Source organism: Sapajus apella, unplaced genomic scaffold (assembly GCF_009761245.1).
Source record: "Sapajus apella isolate SASKATOON/1434 unplaced genomic scaffold, GSC_monkey_1.0 scaffold30, whole genome shotgun sequence".
Taxonomy (NCBI): Eukaryota; Metazoa; Chordata; class Mammalia; order Primates; family Cebidae; genus Sapajus; species Sapajus apella.
In genome coordinates, this window is record NW_022436970.1 from 14,096,562 (window position 1) to 14,116,600 (window position 20,039).

Below are 20,039 nucleotides of genomic sequence, written 5' to 3' on the forward strand. Positions count from 1 at the left end.
AGAGTTGGCTAAAAATGTTTTTGTCATTAAAAGAGGAGACTATCACACACATGGGCATGGATGGTGGCTTTACTCCTTACATTTATGAATCTCAGTCTTAAAGAAACCAATAGCAAAGAGTTTTCTGGCTTGAAAACATTTTCACTGTGAGAACTCTGAGCCTCTGACAGCCCATTTTATCTCGGGATATTCTTTTTGTTGCTTCCTTACCTCGAACTGAATTCAATTTCCCTGTTATCTCTATCCATAGTACTGCCACAGTTGCAGACATGCTGAGTAAATCTGACCTCTTCATATATTTGAAGCAAGCTGATAAGTTCTGTTTTGTCCCTGTCACTGAGTCCTAGAAATCAGGTATCAAGGCTTTTATAAGATTGTATAAGAAGAGAAACTAAGAAAAACAGGAAAATGGAAAGTTTCCAATTGAGGATTTTAAGTAAAAACTGAACAATTACAGTAGCTAAAAACTTTATGAAGACTGAAGCTGTGGTGTCTTTTTTTTTTTTTTTTTTTTGCTGCCGTATAGACAATAAAAGACATTTATAAAACATTTGTTGAAATAATAAATCTGGGCAAAGCAGGCGGATTGCTCAAAGCCAGGAGCTCGAGACTCGTTCACTCTCACAAAAAAAATTTTTAATTAGCTGCATGTCGTGGTATGTGCCTCTAGTCCTAGCTACTTGGGAGGCTGAAGCAGGAGGATCACTTGAGACCAGGAACTCTAGGCTGCAATGAGCTGAGTAAGCCACTGCACTCGAGCCTGGGTGACAGAGACCCTGCTTCTAAAAATAAATAAACAGAAAGAATAAATCACACAAAAAATTGCCAGTTGGCACTAGTTGATTATCATTTCAGTTTACCAGAGATGAGCTTAAGAGAGAAGTTGAGCACTTGACTACATTGAGGTATGCTGGCAGGAAAAATCAGGTAATTTCCCCATCTGTATTCAATATTCATTATTCTAAATCTGTCTAACATTTATATCTATCCACATATATCAACCAACAATCTTGCTAGTTTATATCTGCTTATGTTTATTCATTTTCAGTAGAAGCATAAAAGCCAGAGGATTTTTCCAAGACATTTGAGCCTAAATATTTGTAATTGTTTATATTTTTTTTTTCATTTCTATCCAAAATGTTAGAACTTAAATGCAAAAAGTAGCCAAGCAAACTTAAAAATATTAGAATTTCACATTCCTGATGACTTGGCTTTTATCTGTGGTAAATAATGACATAAATTCTAAAGTGAGAAATCAACTAAATCTAAAAAACATTATAGTTAATATTTGAGCTGTTACTGTATGCCAGTCACTGTTCTAAATATACCTCATGTGCAACTCGTTTATCTTCATAATCCAATGAGACAGGTGGCATCATCCTCCAATTAGAGAACTCAGGAGCAGAAAGGTTAAATGGCTCACTCAACTTTACACAGGTAAATGATAGAGTAAGAACTGAATCAGGGAGCGTGACACAGGAGCTTCCACACACAGCGCAGTACAGCCACTTACAGAGACAAGAAGCTGCTATCACATTCCCATGAAATTCATCAACAGCTGAGCAATGCTTGGTCACTCTTATCAGAAGAGGCCCATCCTAACCAGCCAGTCTGCAAATTCACAGGTTTGTGGGTCCATGTTTCAGGCTGTTATTCCTGTGCCAGTCACTCTCATGAAAAGATATGCCCTTGGGGAAAAAAAAATTTATATATATATATACATATACACACACACATACATATATATATGAAAAAGAAATTATTAAAATTAACATTTGTATAAAGCTTTTTTTCATAATATACTTGATGCTATTTAAAACAAAATTAAAAAAAAAACTTGAGGTTTTAATTGTGGTTGTGTGGTGTCAAAGATAATTTAGCACTTGACTTCAGGATTGAAATACAATTCTTTTCAAGTTAAACTAGAAGATATGCTTTTGGAAAAAGTATTTTTAAATTATCAGGTTTGTCAAATACAAACTATATCAAACCTATGAATCTCAGGTTCTTCAGTAGAATGAGACTGCAATCTGATCTCTCCCAATTCTCTAAAATTCTATGTTTCTGTAATTATGAAAAACATAATTTAAATGCAAGGAAACACTTTCTTAAAGATACAGTCGTAGCTGTTGTCTCTGTACAGATAACTATTCATATTGCAAACCACCAAGATACACAGTAAAAATAACAATTACAGGTTTTCAATTACTTTATTTTAGAAAAACAAAGGTTTACAATTTGTGCCATAGGCAGAATATCATGAATTCAACAAGTTAGTAATGCAGACTTTCAAAAACCTCTATAGATTAGTCCAAAGCAGAAAATTATTTTTTGCCCACTCTTGGACTCAGACACATTCAGAAAAAATATATATTTATAAAAATAAAATGGCAAGCCTAATCCCACCAATTGATAGTATCCCACACTGGATTATTTGATCAGTTAATGCATAAGGGTAGAGTTGAATGATTTCTTTCCCTGTCCTAACTCCATGTCATATGAAGCAATGATGAAAATATTTGTTACATTTTGCAACACTAAAATAAAAAGGCCCCAAAGCAAAACACAAAGTCACTAATAAAATCCACTAAACAAAAACAATACTGCTAATTTACCTACTCATATAGACCCTTCCTTCAATCCCCCAGATATCTGGCATCTTAATGTTATTTCCAAATCATATACCAGGAAGCAACTATGTGAGAAATAAAATGAAAATTCTAGGACTAATACATGTTAAACAAGTTTCAGATAACAGTAGTAGAGAAAAATATTGATGCACATAATGAAACAAAATGAATTGCCAGATATAATGTGGTCCATAGGGTACTTGATAAAAACATGCACTTTGTCTCACTGCAATATCCTTAAATATTGTCTGAGCACCAAATTCTGCAAAAGTAAGGATCTAGAATTCTGAATTTTAGGAGTTATAAAGAGAACTTCATTGCAATTAAAAGAGAAGGCAAAAGCTCCAACTTCTTGAAGGACCACATTATTCATATATAATCATGACAAAATTCATCATGGAATTAGAATGATACCTATGTTCTTCTACTAGATTCAGCTATTAAGAGATCTATCTTCATATGGAAGTAATTTTTCACAGGATGAAACTAACATTCATAGTAATCTCTGATATCACATTGAAAAGTTTTCTAGCAAACAAATTTTAAAATCTGTTTTGTGAGTAGTCTGACAATGTAAATAAACATCTCCCAAAGTAGAGAAAAAGCAAAATTTTAATACAGAAGAAATAAAAATTATTCACTTACAAACCACCTACACATTTTGTTTTCCCAATAGACTCACTTTAAAAGCACAAATGGAATATAAGGCAACAGTACAAGGCTGTGAAAGGGTAGCAGAGAACGGAGGCATTCATTTATAAGGAATATCACAGAATATAAAGGAAGATCACTGGATGTTTGCTGATTCACACTGAGCTTTACTCTTTTTCTTTTTTTTTCCCTATTAAGGTCTTTCATTTACAGGTAGGACAAAAATACGCAGATGACTAACTATAAATATGAAAAAACTTGATGACATTTTCTATAACTATTTCCCCATGTCACTGACTGCTAAGTTTTCATTTCCTTACTAGGCTGAGTTTCAAGTGAGGCATCTGTACTCATCTAAGCTTTTCACTACTGAAAAACAAGCTTGACTATTGGGAACATTAAAATTTATCTTCCCAAGAATCCCTCATTATTCTTTGGAGAAGAATTTACTTGTTAAACTAACATCATTTACCTCCAGTTTCTACTTAATATCATTTCACTCTAGTAGTTCCTGAATTTTGGACTGCATATTTGTTTCATTATAAAAAAAATTATGGAATGTCAAACAATAAAAATAGGTATTTAATTATTTAATACTAAAAGAGCACATGAATAAAACAAAACAATTACTAGCAATTCCTTAGTACTTAAGATATGAGTCCATACAGTCTTGATTAGTATGGCATTAGAAACAAGAGAAGACTGCCCTTGGTGACTAAAGGCCTAAGCAACTTCAGTGCTGGGACCATGAATTACACATTTTTAAATAAATGTTCAATAAAATTCTTTATAGTGGATAATTACTCAATGAGTAACCACCCAAATCATAGTTGCTTAATATAAATTCTAAACTTAGCTAAAATGAAGGCCTCAAAAATAATTTATCTACAATAAATATACCCAAGTGTTACTTTAAAAAAATTTTTAGACGTTGCTTTGGATAGAATTCCTGTGTTAGTTTATTATAAATAGAAGTTGAGGGTCACTTGATGAAATGGGTGACAGAATTAAGAGAATGGAGAAGGTAACTGACTTTTTTTTTCCCCCCTGGAAGTGACTTGTCACTGGACATGCCGATGTCACTCATTACTCATTATGAAGCAGACACGGACAGATCTACAGCATTATATAACAGATGTGCCAATAAACTTTATGTGCCTGTGGGTACAAACACACATATACTGGAGTATAGGTTACCATAAAGTTTATACACTATAAACATAAAAATGTGATACATATTACTGTTCAAAACGCAGAAGATTTTTATCAAAGGAAATGTTAGAAGAATTCTCAATATATAAAATAGAAATGAAACAAAACACTAGGCTGTTCTGCTGAAGCATGGTGGATTAACAGAGACCCTTCCCAACCTATAATGACTGAAAAAATATCTGTTAAGGGTATTCCAGGGAATGGGCTGAAACAGTACTCCCAGTAAATCCTATTAATTTTGTGAAAGTCAATCAGAAGGCTTTTCTTACTCCATTATCTATGCCCATGTGAAAATTTTATGATAATGTAACTGAGTATAAAGTTAAAAAGTAACATTTCTTCTCCTTTAAAAATAACTAACAAAATAAAACCACTATGCTATAAAAACCACATTATTTTTAACCTCATATTAATTTGATACATGGAAAAAGTTATTAGTTCTCCTTAAAGTGCCTAAATTTTAAAGACTTAATTTTGTCCATAGAAATATTGTCCCAAATATATGAGGAATATGGATGGCAGCAGGTGGAGGTATTATTTTTCTACATCATACATATATCTTCTACCTGACTGATCATTTAAATACTCTGCTCAAGAATCTTAACTTTTTGTCACAGAATATTCAGACAGAGAAACATGCAAACAGAACTGATCTGTTATAATCACATATGTAGGTAAATTTTGATGGAGTGCCCTGTTTGTTTTAGACAAATTGTTCACCTCTTTGCTCCAAATACTTCCCCATCTATGAAGGGACTACTTTAATCCATGCAGTTGATATTAGCAAAGTACAAATAACATGTTCTTTTCTGTAAAGATCATGATTAAATGTCTAAATTCAATAAATAGACTCTTTAATAGTTTGAAGTCCTATCAAATATTTTATAGCAATCAAGTCTCAATCTTTCTTCTTTTCTAATACATCCTTGGGCTCCTGCACTGTGGGCACTACAGATCCTCCACTGCTTGGCTCCTGCTGTTCTTTGCTCTCTTCTATGTGTTCTTGGTTTTCATTTTCACTTTTAGACACTTCGTATCGTTCTTCTATATAACCTCCATCTGGGTCGGCTGTGTAGATTCCATAGCACATGATACTGATGACACCCAGTGGCAGGCCAAAGAGAAAGCAGCCCATTAGTGGTGAGCTCTTGAATATAGACTGTGGAGAGAGAATTAAAACTCAGTTCCCCTCAGATGTAATTCTGATATATAAAGCACAAAACAAGTTTGAAACCTACAGATTTCTTTCTCTTGTTGCTATTCAACTTGTCTTTAGTTCCAATAAATCAAAGTCAATTATTTCAGCAGTAACTACCATGTTAAAGACACCGTTAAGAGATAATTTCTATATGCACATACATAGGGAGGGAGGGAGGGAGGGAGGGAGGGGTGTGTGTGTGTGTGTGTGTGTGTGTGTGTGTGTGTGTGTGTGTGTGTGTGTGTGTGTGTGTAGAATCAGCAATTAGCAGCAGAAAAAAGCATCAAATATTCTATAACCTTTCCTAAAGAAACCGAGTTTTCCCACATTAACTACAAAGGTGTCTTTATGATGCTTCCTATGCGTGCACAGCAGCTTTAGGGTTGTTTCTTGAACTACAGGAATCTGCTTAAGAAGAAGGCTGGGTTATTTACCACAAAGAAGGTACACACATATTCTCTTCACATGACATTTTTAATATTTTTTACTTATCTGGTTAGCAGTAAAGCCTCACTAACTTATTAATTTCCCTCAATTTACATACTATCTTCATAGCTCACAGAAAAGTAAAAGTAATTTTAATGAATAGGGTTTTCAAATGTTAATATACGGCATGAATTGCAACTATAACCCTTGAGAACATAGACAAGTTCAGAGAAGAAATAGATCACTGTGGATTGAGATAGTAAAAGGAAGTTTCACAAAATAAAGGTGTGTTTTGAGGTAGGAATTTAAGGATGAGTAAGAAGGAGGTGGGATATGGGACAGGTAAGCACCAGGCAATTTGCACTGGCAAAACCTAATATTAAAAATCCAATGAGGAAAATACTTTAGATTGATAGAATATTCTGATGTACACCCCTGGAAAAGGGAAGGAAAGTGATCAAAATCGATTATTTTAGTAATATTAATTGTGTAGTGGAATACAATGTAGATTGGAGACTGGGCAAGAGAAGTATGGAAACCAGATGAAAGTGAGAGTAGCAGCTACAGAATGTAATTAGGGCCCAATCCATGCTCCTGGTAACAGGAAAATAGAGCAAACTGATGGATCCTACACAAGTAATAAACCAAAGATTCCCAGAATTTACTTAGCCATATTTTTATGACTGCTTTGGACCACAACGAATGAAAAGGCCCATATAACAGCTCAAGAAGGACAACGGGAACTAAGTTTAGGGCTCAAGCAAATTTAGCAATTCCTCTGCTGTCAGGGTGATTGACAGTTAAAGCTGGGATAGTAAGAACAATTTCTTAAGAGTATCAAGCAAGAAGGTTCAGATCCAAGAATTGAAAAGGGGAAAGGGAGGGTAAGGATGCTGAAAACACTGACTGGAGAGATGAGGCAGGAGCAGGGGAGTGGGATATTCACAGCAGCAAGGGAAAGAAGAACGCCAAGGAAGGGATGCTTCAAAGAAATCCAGGGGAAATACATCAAGAGATCTAATCATTAGTAGGCAACTGGTGAGCATGGGCATTAGTTTGATAGAGTGAAAGGAAGAGGAAATTCGAATGGCAGAAATAATCGGGTGAGAGGTGACAGTGAAGAAAGTCAAGAAAATATATTTGGAAAGTATAATTATAAAACCAAGAAAGACATGTAATTAGGGGCAGATGTGTCAATTTATCTAGCATTGTTAATATTCTACTTACATATAACAACTGTGAATAAACACTGGGACAAACAAATGAAACAAAACACTGTTAGAAAGGATTTGATCCATCACCTTTTAATTCCACATTTAAAGACTTCTATAAAAGAATAAAAGAAAAAAAAGTAGAGGAAAAGGGAAGAAGGAAAAAAATCTGTAAATAATCCTAATTATTTACCAACTAGGGAAAAGTACAAAATTAACAGGGATGTTTCAACTTCAAGATCTAAAATTTTCTTTCTGACTTCTGCAAAATAAAAAGAAGTGACTTCCTGGTATACATCATTTTCTTCAACAAAAATGACCAATTTACAGAAGACAGCATGTAATGGAACTAAAAATTTCAAATCATCTGCACTTTCAACAAATCATAGAAATTACCAAGTAAAAAATTTACATGGTAGGTTGCAGAAAAAAAAAATATAAATCCTTTGAGTCATAATGTCAAGTTAATTGATTCTGAATTTTAGTTTTAATTCATAAATCATACAAAAATAAATAATTAGAGAAACAATTTCCACCTGATGAATCTATTTTCTTAAATACTGGCTAGTCATATCCTAAAAATTAAAGACATATTTTGACTTAATCTTTTCAAATTCAGATTTTTACCATGGGTAGACGTAAAGAACCTAGATGTTCTTAGTTACCAATGACATAAACTGTCACAACTTACCACAATAGTAGATTTGGCATCAAATACTATTCTTTTCAATCTCTGCCAAATGCTATCACCTCCTTGGGCCTTTGAAAAAGGAAAATAAAAATAAATTATTTAAGTACTATTAATTCATTTCTTCAGTGTTACATAACCTTACAATTGCAGGCCAAATTGTCGACTTCAAATATCACATCATCACCTGAAAAGGCCATGTGGTAAACATTTACTGTTGCTTTTTGTTGTTGTTGGTCTCCTCTCCAGCATTCCTCCTGCCTGCTTGTGTTAATTCACCCTGATCCTACTCTCAACAATTCCACCTCCTCTATTCATAATGTCTATTCAGCTTGGCTGAAGCTGACCTACCCCTGAGTACAGCCCAACCAGCTTTTGAGTTTAGCTGGGATTGCAAAACCAGAGCTGAAGCAGGATACCTTTGCCACTGTGCAGGGAGAGGCTCCCTGAAGATGGAAAGTGCTGAAAGGCAGAGAGAGAAAAATTCCTGATAAAAATCAATCAAATCCTGTATTCAGCCGTACACGCACCTGGCTCATTTTTTTAATTTGCAAGCTCTGTGAGACAATAAAGTCTCTGGTAAAACAGTCTGTGTCGCAGTTCACTAACTGAAAAAACAGAAGACTGATTATTTATATAGGTGAGTTTCATTTCAACAAATTATTTTCAAAAAATAATTTAAGAGTGTTTTTCAAACTTCTTCACCTTGACCGAAAGTAGTTAGGTTTGTTACTCTGTAAGCCAATTTTAAATACAGTTTGTGTAAAACTGAAACAACTCTCACAAAACAGTTATTAAATTTCACAAAAGCATTGAAGGCTCTTTCTCTTAAATTTTATTCTAGTCTATTGAATTAAGATGCATGCTGGTCACAACCTGATTGTGACCTGCAGTGGTTTTGTGACTTTCTAATGTAGGTTGCAATTCACGGTTTGAAAAACATGGTAGTTAAAATTTATAGAAAAATAACAGAAAATTAAGACTATCCATTCACTTATTTCTGAGAAATATTTTATAGGATTAACTCTAGAACTCTCCATGGGGGCTTTTATTCTCAGTAAATTTCCTTATTTCTTAAGAAATTGTGATCTTATTTGCAGATTATCTTAGAAAACCAAACCTAACAATTCAATCCAATTGTACTTTTGGATCTAGAAACATACTAAGAGCCAGGCAAGTTCACTATTAAGATTACCCCACATAATGCAGGTCTCTAAGCATTGCTAGTCCTCAAACTTATATGCCAACACCTTCCCATCGCTGTGACAACCAAAAATATCCTCCAAATAACCCCTAAAAGGACATTTCCATCTTTTAGCAACCTCTGCCATAGAAGAACCTTCTATATCTGAAACTCTTCTCTGCCTGTAACTGAAGAGAGGCAATTTATGAAGGCCCAGTCCTCTACTTCCCAGTGATGGCCAACTATTCTTTTCGAAATCAGAGATAAAGAAATGAACTAGTTTCTCCTCTACCCTCTATCCATCATCCCTTTGAAATAGAAGTGAAGAACTTACTTCTACTATGCCATCCAAAATGTTATTAATAAACTGGACCATGTCTTCAACATTCTTAATCTGTCTATCTAGCAAGAAATATTGTTGGTTTGAAGTATTCAGTACAACTACAGTTGGGACTGTCAATTCACTGAAAATATAAAAACAATTAAAAATATACATTAAACACAGCAACAACAAGTATTCTCATACTTATTTATATTTCAGTAGCTATAATTACAGAAGCTATTTAATACGTTTGGGTATATTTTATATTAGTAAATGATCAAACAGACCTAGTATTCACATATATTTTATGCATTCAGACATATCTTTTTATTTTTTCAATGTTTCTAGGATATGCAATTCATCTTTAAGTCTTTTCAAATTATCAAAAATCTCAAAAAATTTTTACATATATCTATTGAAAAAAATTCCTATGGATAGATCCACAGAATTCAAACTTATGTCATTCAAGGGTCAACAGTCCCTTTAATAACTGTATAGATACTTTGTCTTGATTCTTCATTATAACCTGTATCTGGTACTTTATCTTTGGCAAACCCTCTTAAGTTCTTACTGAAATGAGAGGGATAATAAATGAAGTAAGGTAATGCTACATTATATTTCAAGATTTTAGCTGAAAATGATGAATGTTACTTTAGATTTGTAAGTTTACTCCCTTCCCTGCTCAGTATTCTTACTTAGAAAATGGAAGACACCAAAATAACCTAATATATTACAATAATGAATAAAGACATTTGCTACACCTATGATACAAAGCAAAGCTGGAGAAAACCAAAACACCACATCATGTTGCTGAACTTCCACTGGGCCCTCAAAGCTGTTGGGTAAGAGTTAGTGTGTCTCTAGTGAGATTTCCCCACCTTCACTTTAGAGGCTAGCTTATTTCTCTAGCACTCTCCTAATCCCAGTTTTCCTACTACCTGTCATACTCGCTATTATGTTCTGTCTGAAATCCTCTCCCTGCGTTCTTCATTCAGCTAACTTCCCACTCTTTAGACCTTTTCTTAATTATTGCCTTTTCCAGAAAACATTTCCTGAGTGCTTCTACCTTAGTGTACACTGGGTACACGTGAGGGGGGCGAGGTGAGGATGGGAAAGTGTCTCTATGTTCCAGAGCCCTGTCCTACATAGATTTTTTCATACAGTTCTGTAATTTTCATTTGTGGTCTTATCCAGGGAACTATAAGCATTTGAAGACAGGGACTCTATTCACTTTTGTATCAACAGTGTCTAACACAGTGTACAACATACAGTAAATACTCAGTAATTGTTCACTGAATAGAGTGGGTTCTTGTTTCAAATTTATTAATTCAGAACAGGGTTTGGTAAAGTGGCAAATTAGATCTTTACATCATAATTTTAAATAGATAAAAATTATTTTAAAACCACTTATTTTCCTACAAATTTAGTCTATTAAAATAAATTCTAGAACAAGTTAGTTTTTGAATGTTAAACATTTTCTATTTAAAAGTCTTTACATCGGCCGGGCGCGGTGGCTCAAGCCTGTAATCCCAGCACTTTGGGAGGCTGAGGCGGGTGGATCACGAGGTCAAGAGATCAAGACCATCTTGGTCAACATGGTGAAACCTCGTCTCTACTAAAACTACAAAAAATTAGCTGGGCATGGTGGCGCGTGCCTGTAGTCCCAGCTACTCAGGAGGCTGAGGCAGGAGAACTGCCTGAACCCAGGAGGCGGAGATTGCGGTGAGCCGAGATCGCGCCATTGCACTCCAGCCTGGGTAACAAGAGCGAAACTCCGTCTCAAAAAAAAAAAAAAAAAAGTCTTTACATCATAATTTTAAATAAAAATTATTTTAAAATTGCATATTTTCATACAAAGTTATTTTAGTCTATTAAAATAAATTCTAGAACAACAATTAGTTTTTGAATGTTAAACAATTTCTATTAAATAGTTATATTGCCCATTAAAACTAAACTTCTCAAAGTATGTATTAAGCAGAAGCTATAAAATTTACAAGTTTTGAAACAATGTCTTCTTTTCAGAATACTAAAAAATATTAAATCAGGAGATAATTTTTTTTTTTTTTTTTTTTTTTACTATGGAGCAGTATTAAAGTCAGTAAGTTACAAATACAGAATTTGAAAACTAAAGTAAAATATTTTAATGGGAGAATATCTGCATCTGAATATGTCAGTAGTTTGCTTTTTTTTCAGCTATTTAGTCCTTCTACCTTTATCTCAGAAACAAATTTAAAAATTAATAGATTTGATGGCAAAATCATTCAGCACTTTACTTACTCCATCAGCAAGGTATTTATGTAGTCATTTCCATCCATATGGCCAAACTGAAAATCCCTAACCAACAACAACCAAAAATAAATAAATAAATAAAGCAAAAGGCGAGGGGATGTGGAGAGAAAGAGAGAGAGCTCATTAAATACCAGAAGAGTAAATAAAACAATGAATTTAACTTTAGACCTCAGTAAGCCCAGAAACTGTAAATATCTCACATGTAAATCATACACAATAAATACCGGTAAGACTGTAAATTCTACCAGCTTCTGAGACATAAAACACGAGTAAAGGAAATTCTAAGACATTTCTATTTGGTCTATGCATGTTTAAAATCAGGGAAATACAAACTATTCTACCTGAAATATGTTTAAGAAAAATTACCTATTTTCTCTAAAAAAAGCTAATCAGAAGATGCTACACACTATGTAGGAGGAGAAGCATACAATGACCCATCAGTAGAAGATTCAGAATAGAAAAGAAATAATAATTCAACAATAAAATACATTTATATTGACTGTCCTTTATGGTAGCAACAATGATTCAGCACAAAGCAAAATATGCATTTCTGATGCCATTTTTATATTCAGTTATTCTTCTGAGTTTCCGTTACAATAATCATCTGCCTACCTCTGACATGATTGCTCATTTAACTTTATATCCAATTATAAGTACATGTGGATATTTTCTTTACATAAAATGCACCTCAAATCCTATCAGGAAGCAGGTATGATACAAATCAAAGTGTTTTTTTTTTTAACTTGCAGGACATACCATCAACGAATTTAAAGATCCAGGCAATTCATGCTGAAAAGCAATGTGCTATACAGTAGTACTCCCTTACCCACAATTTCACTTTCTGTGGTTTCCATTCCCCATGTGCAACTATGGTCAGGAAATATTAAATGAAAAGTTCCAGCAATAAACATATACGTAATTTTTATTACAGTGTACTGTTATAATTGTTCTATTTTATTATTAATCACTGTTGTTGATCTCTTACTGTACCCAATATAAAAATTAAACTTTATCATAGGTATTTAGGTACAGACAAAAATCTAGTTTACATAGCGTTCTATTCTATGCAAAGTTTCAGTCATCCACTAGGGGTCTTGGAATGTATCTCCTGTGGATAAGCGAGGATTACTGTTATTTAACTTCACTTCCTTGATTCGTCTCTAAAAGCATGAAATACTACTAAGTTTGCTTTACTATATTACAAAATGGTATTAAACAAAAATAAAGGAATCTTTCAGAATGTAAGCACCTACCTATGGAAGAGGTCTCTGTAATCTCTTGCAACTTCCTGAATAATTGACTTCAATCTGTAGAAGAACAAACATATGATTAGTTCATCTATGCACTTGAAAAATACAATTTTTTAATTATAATATCTGCTGTCTTACATCTATTTGCTGCAGGAAAAGTAAGATATATCAAGTCTATCTAAAGCCATGCAGTCTAAAATGAACATCTGAAGCTTAAAACTATATTAAGGCATTATACCTGGTATGTTCAACTGATGTATTTTTCTCATCAATAACTGCAATAGCCACAAGCTTTCCTGAAATAAAGAATGGCACATCTGAATTCAATCACCCTTATTACACAAACTGTTCGATTATCACTATAGTTTTGAGCAGGAAACTAATAAAGTATTTCTAGAATTTAATTCCAATCATTCTACATATTATATCAAATTAAATCAACACATTATGGTATATGTTTGTATAGTGAATCAGTGAATTAGCCAACTCTAGGTGACAAATTCCCTTCCACTTCCCACCCCAAAATGTAAATAAGAGTAAATATGTAATAATTTATATACCTAAATTGTATTTTTTATGCCAGCTTACAAGCTTGAATTGTATTTTTTCCTTACACCCTACAAATTGACTGAGGTAACTATTTTGTTAAAGGCTAAAAGCATAGGAAATAAGTTGATTAAAAACAAGTTCGCCAAGAATTACTATAGCTCTAAAACAATGGTCTAGAAGAATAAAAAAACGATTTTTACATGGCCATTGCCTTTGGTACCATGGATCACACTTGCCAGGTATAATATGCAGAATTAAACTGACTCACATTTACTAAACCCTAAACAGAACATAAAGCATATGTATCCTGATACCATCTAGGAAACCAGCATGATGTAATAACCAGAACAGTGGTGTTGGAATTAGAAAACCAAACACTGCTAGACAGCAGTGTCTATCATGTTCTAGGCACCATACCCACCATACCAAGCCACAGAAGCACAGGGAATGCCTCAGTAAACTTCAAATAGTAAATATCTATTTCATAGAGTTATTCGGAGACTTAAGATTAAATATAGGGATAAACCTGGCTCAGAGCAGGTGCATACACATAGGGTTAAATCAATAATCTTTATTATCCCTGTATTTTAATGGCACTTCTAATTCATACTTCTAAAACCACTGTCTAAATTCTACACAATCTTGAATCTTTTTCTAACTCTCTGATGAAAACAGTTCACAATGTTATCTATCTTCTTGAAGTATCTCATTTACTATTCATTTTTTTAATATTATAGCTAATTTAATTTTCAAATGCCTTTTTTTTTTTTCAAAATGTCTACAACGTGCAGAGCATCTTCCCACAGACCAACATCGTTCTAAGAAACACAGACACAGTTTCTCACATATTAATTTAACAATTATTGAGTGTCAAATAATGTATTGCACACTGGGCTGGTTATGCGGACATGCTGATGAGCAAACACAGACAATGTTCTGCGCTTGTGAAAGCACAACACAGTAGAAATGCTGGGACATTTTCATCAAATAAATGTCCTGTTAAAAATAAGAATATGCTGCTATAAAAAAAATTACTGCATAAATTAATGTACTTTGAGGGAGTCAGTGAAGATTTTCCTAAAAAAGCAGAATTTGGTCTGAGTTTGACGGATGAATACGAATTAACTGCATATTTCCAAGCAAAGAAAAAAGCATGTAAAAAGGTGCTTTGGTCCAAATGGCATAACCTTTTCAAGAAACTGGTGTCAAGCCAACTTGGGTAAAAATCATAAAACAATAAAAAAATTAACAAAATAAACTGAAAAGTTAGTGTGGCTTGAGAAGGAAGAGTGTGGGGAGAGGCTAGAGTGAAGTGGGGCTGGAGATACAGGCAAGAGTTAGAACTTCTGAGACAGACAAGAGGTGTCTGAAGCCACAAAGCATCAGGAGGCTGCTGTGGTGCTAGCATAAGGGGACGGGTTGGGTGAGGAGCTAACAAGGGCAATTATGTCGGACACACAAAAGAACACTGTCACAGCATACTTCTGTTTCCAAATTAATCTGGGAAAGGAAGTGTTTAGTTAAGCCAAAGCCACCTGTTTTAATCACCTCAAGGTCACGCTCTCTCCTGTAATTACTATACAAAGCAAAACTACTGTATTCCTACATTTCCCCTTTTCTTTTCATGTGAGTCTGAAAGAATCAAAAAGTGAAGCCACAGTCTTTGGCACTGTCCCCGGTAACTTCCAATAATGAGCTAATATACAGCTCCTTCTGTAAAGATAAGCCAAGGCAGAAATATCACCAGACACAGAACATTAAAAGCAAGCTCAGGAACAGAACAGAAAGCATCCCCCCAAAATGTTACAAACAGGGAACATGCAAAAATATCTCTAATTTTTATTAATTAGATTTAAGAGCAGTGATCATAAAGAGGAAACCCTATGCCTGTTACTTATTAAAAAAAAACTGAGCCTTGAATAAAATTTTCTCGTTGTTTCACTCTAAAGCTATACTTCTATCCTACTTATCATAAAAGTTATTAATGGAAACAAATGTGGCACCAATTACCATGATTTCTCATTTCTAATTTGCTATAAATTTATAAAACACTTTCTCTAAAACTTAAGCTTTTTATAATTTTTGTAGTTTGCATCTACGAGACTATGTAAGTGGCTTCTTATAGCTTTCATTTTTGTATTTGTGTTTACATTTGCATTTCCTCTCATTTTCAACAATATAACTTTAAGAAACTATGCCAAATCAATTTACATTGTTCCCTTTGACAAGTAAAAGCAGACTTTATAAATAGATTACGCTAAGTTTCATTTTAACTCCAACTACAAAATCAGTCTCCCGAGTATAGCTTCTTAGTTGGTTACGTTTTCCAGCTCTCTTATTTTATTCAGGTCTAAAATAAAAAATTAAGTTATGAAATACAGCTTGAATTCATTTCCTACAAAATAAATAATCAAAGAAAAATCATGTAACGTGACAGAGACTTGTACATACGCTTGTTACCTGTGTCTCCAAGTTCATATAAGAGGAAGCCATCCATAGCAAGGTAATTCTGAAACCTTTCCCTGTTGATCCACGATGACAGATCGCCATCTTCATACTCTTAAAACCAAGACAAAGTTGACAAATTATAGTATGAGTTTAAGACAGTTATAATAGCTTTAATCTGGTAAGAGGTATAAAATGCCTGACAGAGAATCATACTTCCATAAATATTATTTTTAGGAATTTATTGCAAGCATACAATCAAATGTACAGAAGGATTGATGAACAAAGCAATCTTCATTGCACCATCATTAAAAATAGCATAAAAATAATTTAAAATAAAGGAAATAATAAAAATATCCTAAATTGAAAATAATTTAAATACATTTTGGTATATGTTAAGATCATTTATAAATTTTTAAAAAAACAATATTAAACAGATTACAAAACAATATAGGTTATGAAACAATATATAACAGTATAACTGTAACTTTGTAAAAAAAAAAAAACTATGAAAAGATAAACTCATAGAATGATAAAATGAAGTCAATTATTCCTAAATGGTTTCCCTGGATCAACGGTTATACTTGGGTCATGGCACTATAGGTAATTTTTATTACAATTTCTTTGCTCTTCTCTCTTTATGACAGTCTTTCTAGTTCACAACTCTTTCTCAAAGGTACTACTAACACAAACACACATATGAAACCACCGTACATTAGCTTTTTTCCAATATAAAATACTTGCTCTGCTAAGCAGATAGGAAACATAGTATCTAAGAGAAATATTACATCCTGATTAGAAGTATAATTTTGAAGTAATTATTAAAAATTATTACAATTGCATAAAAAAGAAGCTGATGTAGAGTAAATGTCTGTAAAAGCCTACCAATATACATCTGATTAAAGACTGGATTTTAATGACTTCCTGAAATGCATGCTTTTTCTTGCATTGCTAAACAAAACTTCAAGTTATCAAACCCATCAAATAAATAATACAAGTATTTATGAATTTAAGTTTACAAATTAGGAAAATAAACATAAAACTAAAAATTGATTACTGGGCCACAAAGTCCACTCCATGTTAAAAGCAAATTTTCTACAAGATTGCACAAAGTGATCAATTTGAATTTCATTAGAAAATAAACTACCCCAAATACTGCATGTTCTCATTATATGTGGAAGTTAGACATTGGGTACACATGGACATGAAGTTGGGAATAACAGAAACTGGGGACAACCAGAAGGTGGGAAGGGGGAGGAGGACAAGGGCTAAAAAACTACCTATTGGATACCATGCTCACTACCTGGCTAATGGGATCATTTGTACCCTAAACCTCAGCATCATCCAAAAAATATATCCATGTTACAAACCTGCACATGCAGCCTCTGAATCTAAAATAAAAGGTTAAATTATATATATAAGAAAATATCTTCCTGAGTCCCTATTCCAATGCTTCTAAACATTAGCAACAATTAAATATTTAAAATAAGGATTCAAAGTAAAGCCTTTGCTTTGTCTGAATGCGTCAGGCAGGTTCTAACTACCACTGCAGGTTAGAAAAACGCGGCTTTTACAATACCTACAGAAACTTAACATATCATATTCCTGTCTTCCTCATCGTGGGAGAACATATCTGAAACGAGAGGGTGCTTTCCTAGGCATGCTCAAACACCTGATATCTGTTTATATTTAAATATCTATTTATTCTTAAACAGATATAATTAGGTTTTTTTTTTTTTTTTTTTAAAAAAGGAAGAAACAAAGTGGCTCTCTGAATTGCTAAGAAACTCACAGCAGAAGAACATGAGATATGAAGACTAAATTTTGATATCATTAAGTATTTTAACATGGAAAAAAATTCTTTAATCCTGTTTATCTGTAAAATGGTAAGAATACTGATCTTAAGGCATTGTTATAATGATCAAATAGAAGATCATGTACATTAAGTGCTTATTATATGAGGAGTACTGCAAGCAAAGAGCAGGTGAATAGACTAGGTGTAGCTATAAATTATTTTCCTTCTCATATTTTCATGTATGCCAATTTCTCTGAAGTTCTTTTTTAAGCCCAACATCTAACACAGACATTCACTAAACATCCAATTAATGGATGGCTGAAGAAGCATATGATAAACCTGCTATTTAATTATATGTCTGTCTCCTTAGCTAACATTCTCAGCTATATCCTATGTGATCCTGGGATATTAATCTGCCTTATTATGTACCTCACAGATTACTTTATAAATAAAATGAAAATGTCAAGATAAGGATATAAATAGTACCTTTTTTATGACAGCATAATTGGATAGTTATTATCTATAGAAACAAATCAAATTTAGTTCTCACATTTATTTAAAGACAATAAAGATTAGAAATGTAGTCTTAACAACATGACTGTCAAAACAATTAAAATGCTACTTATACTAAAACAAATAGTTCCTTTTCTTGAAAAGTCTTCTATTTATTTGAATTATTTAAGCAATAATCTAGTCTTAGTTTCCTTTCCTTTCTGTCACATAGACTCCAATAAGAAAAATAACCACATTCTAGAATATATTTCTGCAATGAATGGATGTTCCATATCTGGCCTCCAACATGGTAACCACAAGCCACAGGAGCCCACCAAGCATTGAAATGTGGCTCGCGAGAGTGGGAAACTGAATTTTTAATTTTATTGAATTAGAATTTAGAATGTTAGCAAGACTATCAGGTGAGACTGCATTCACTTTTTCTTTTGAATAGCTTTGTGGTGTCCTACAGATGTCAAGTTCCACTGTTTCCCTTGAAATGTAAAATATTCCCAGTAGCCCCTGTGAGTTTGCTGCATCGCCCTGGGGTACTTCAGAGCACAGTTTGGAAACCATGTAAGTAGCTATTTGAAAATACCAAGGAATGCTGTTAGGTGATGTAGCTGCATGTGATTTATCTAAAAATAAAAAGTCTACATTGTGTAAAGAGATGCATAACAAAGCACATAGTGATGAAATGCCACTACAATTTGCTTTAAAGTACTTCAACAAATTGAAAGTTTAAGTTGGAGCAAATGTCAAGATGGGCAAAGATCTTGGTAAGTGCTTAACTTTGGTGATGGGTATGTGGGGCTTTATTTAACATTCTGTTTCCTATGATGTATGTTTGACATCACAATTAAAATGTTTTAAAAACAGACCAAGTATTTGATTCAACGAAGAAATGCTGAATAGCAGGTAAGCGGTTATTTCTAACAGCAAAGGGGAAATGCCGCTAGAGAGGGATACACAGGAGCTTCAACACTATTGAACACGTGTTATTTCTTGAAGTTTTTTTCTGTATCTGAAATGTTACTTCAAAAACATTAATTCTGAACATTTTAAAGTAATGTATAAAAATCGCATAGAATTTATTTATCAAAAAGGCATATAATTAAACAAACAACAAAAAAGTTGTGTAGGTAAAAAAGAATAAAATAGCGAAAAACTTAAAGTTGAAGGGTGGAAAAAAAACCCAAAACATCAGTCATTCAAGTTATGAGAACTGTTATTCTCATTAAACAGTAGTAGCATTTACAAAATCTTTACACCTAAGTCGTATAACAGACATTTTAATTTTAAATGTTTTACATGAGTTAAAGATTTGGAACTTACCGTCATAAACAAAGTAAGTTTCATCTTTGAAAACAAGCACAGCCGGCATCTCTTTTAGTGTCACATACTGCAAAAAATCAGAAGTTTAAATAACTTATATCACCAAAAAATTTTAATGAGTAGCTATGATTTCAAAAGTCTTACATACCAGAAAACACAAACACACATAAAGATAACAAAAAAGAATGAACAGTTAAAGAGTACAGTCAATCCCAAACTCAACCAAGGAGTATATTTGAATCTTTTTATATACCCCCGGAACAATGTCCTGTTTGCTATAGTAAACGCCGTAGATTATTCTTAGCTAAAAACGACTTAAAAATCAACCAGCCTATTCAGGTTTGAGTCCTTTCCCACCACTCA

The 20,039-nt window shown here is 33.3% G+C and overlaps 1 protein-coding gene across 4 annotated transcripts in view; it reads right to left on the bottom strand.

Moving 5' to 3' along the window:
- Positions 1–2,191: 2,191 nt before the first annotated feature.
- TMX3 (thioredoxin related transmembrane protein 3) overlaps positions 2,192–20,039 on the bottom strand; it is a 39,720-nt gene continuing 21,872 nt past the window's right edge. For 3 of the 4 annotated variants that reach the window (XM_032293724.1, XM_032293721.1, XM_032293723.1), the window contains 8 exons: positions 19,677–19,743; positions 16,070–16,168; positions 13,299–13,356; positions 13,064–13,117; positions 11,799–11,855; positions 9,534–9,663; positions 8,020–8,088; positions 2,192–5,652 (listed from right to left, as the gene is read on the bottom strand). In XM_032293724.1, the coding sequence (XP_032149615.1) occupies positions 5,392–5,652; positions 8,020–8,088; positions 9,534–9,663; positions 11,799–11,855; positions 13,064–13,117; positions 13,299–13,356; positions 16,070–16,168; positions 19,677–19,743 (795 nt within the window). In that variant the 3' untranslated portion in view covers positions 2,192–5,391. The remainder of the gene's footprint in view (positions 5,653–8,019; positions 8,089–9,533; positions 9,664–11,798; positions 11,856–13,063; positions 13,118–13,298; positions 13,357–16,069; positions 16,169–19,676; positions 19,744–20,039) is intronic. The other variant, XM_032293722.1, reaches the window with a different exon arrangement.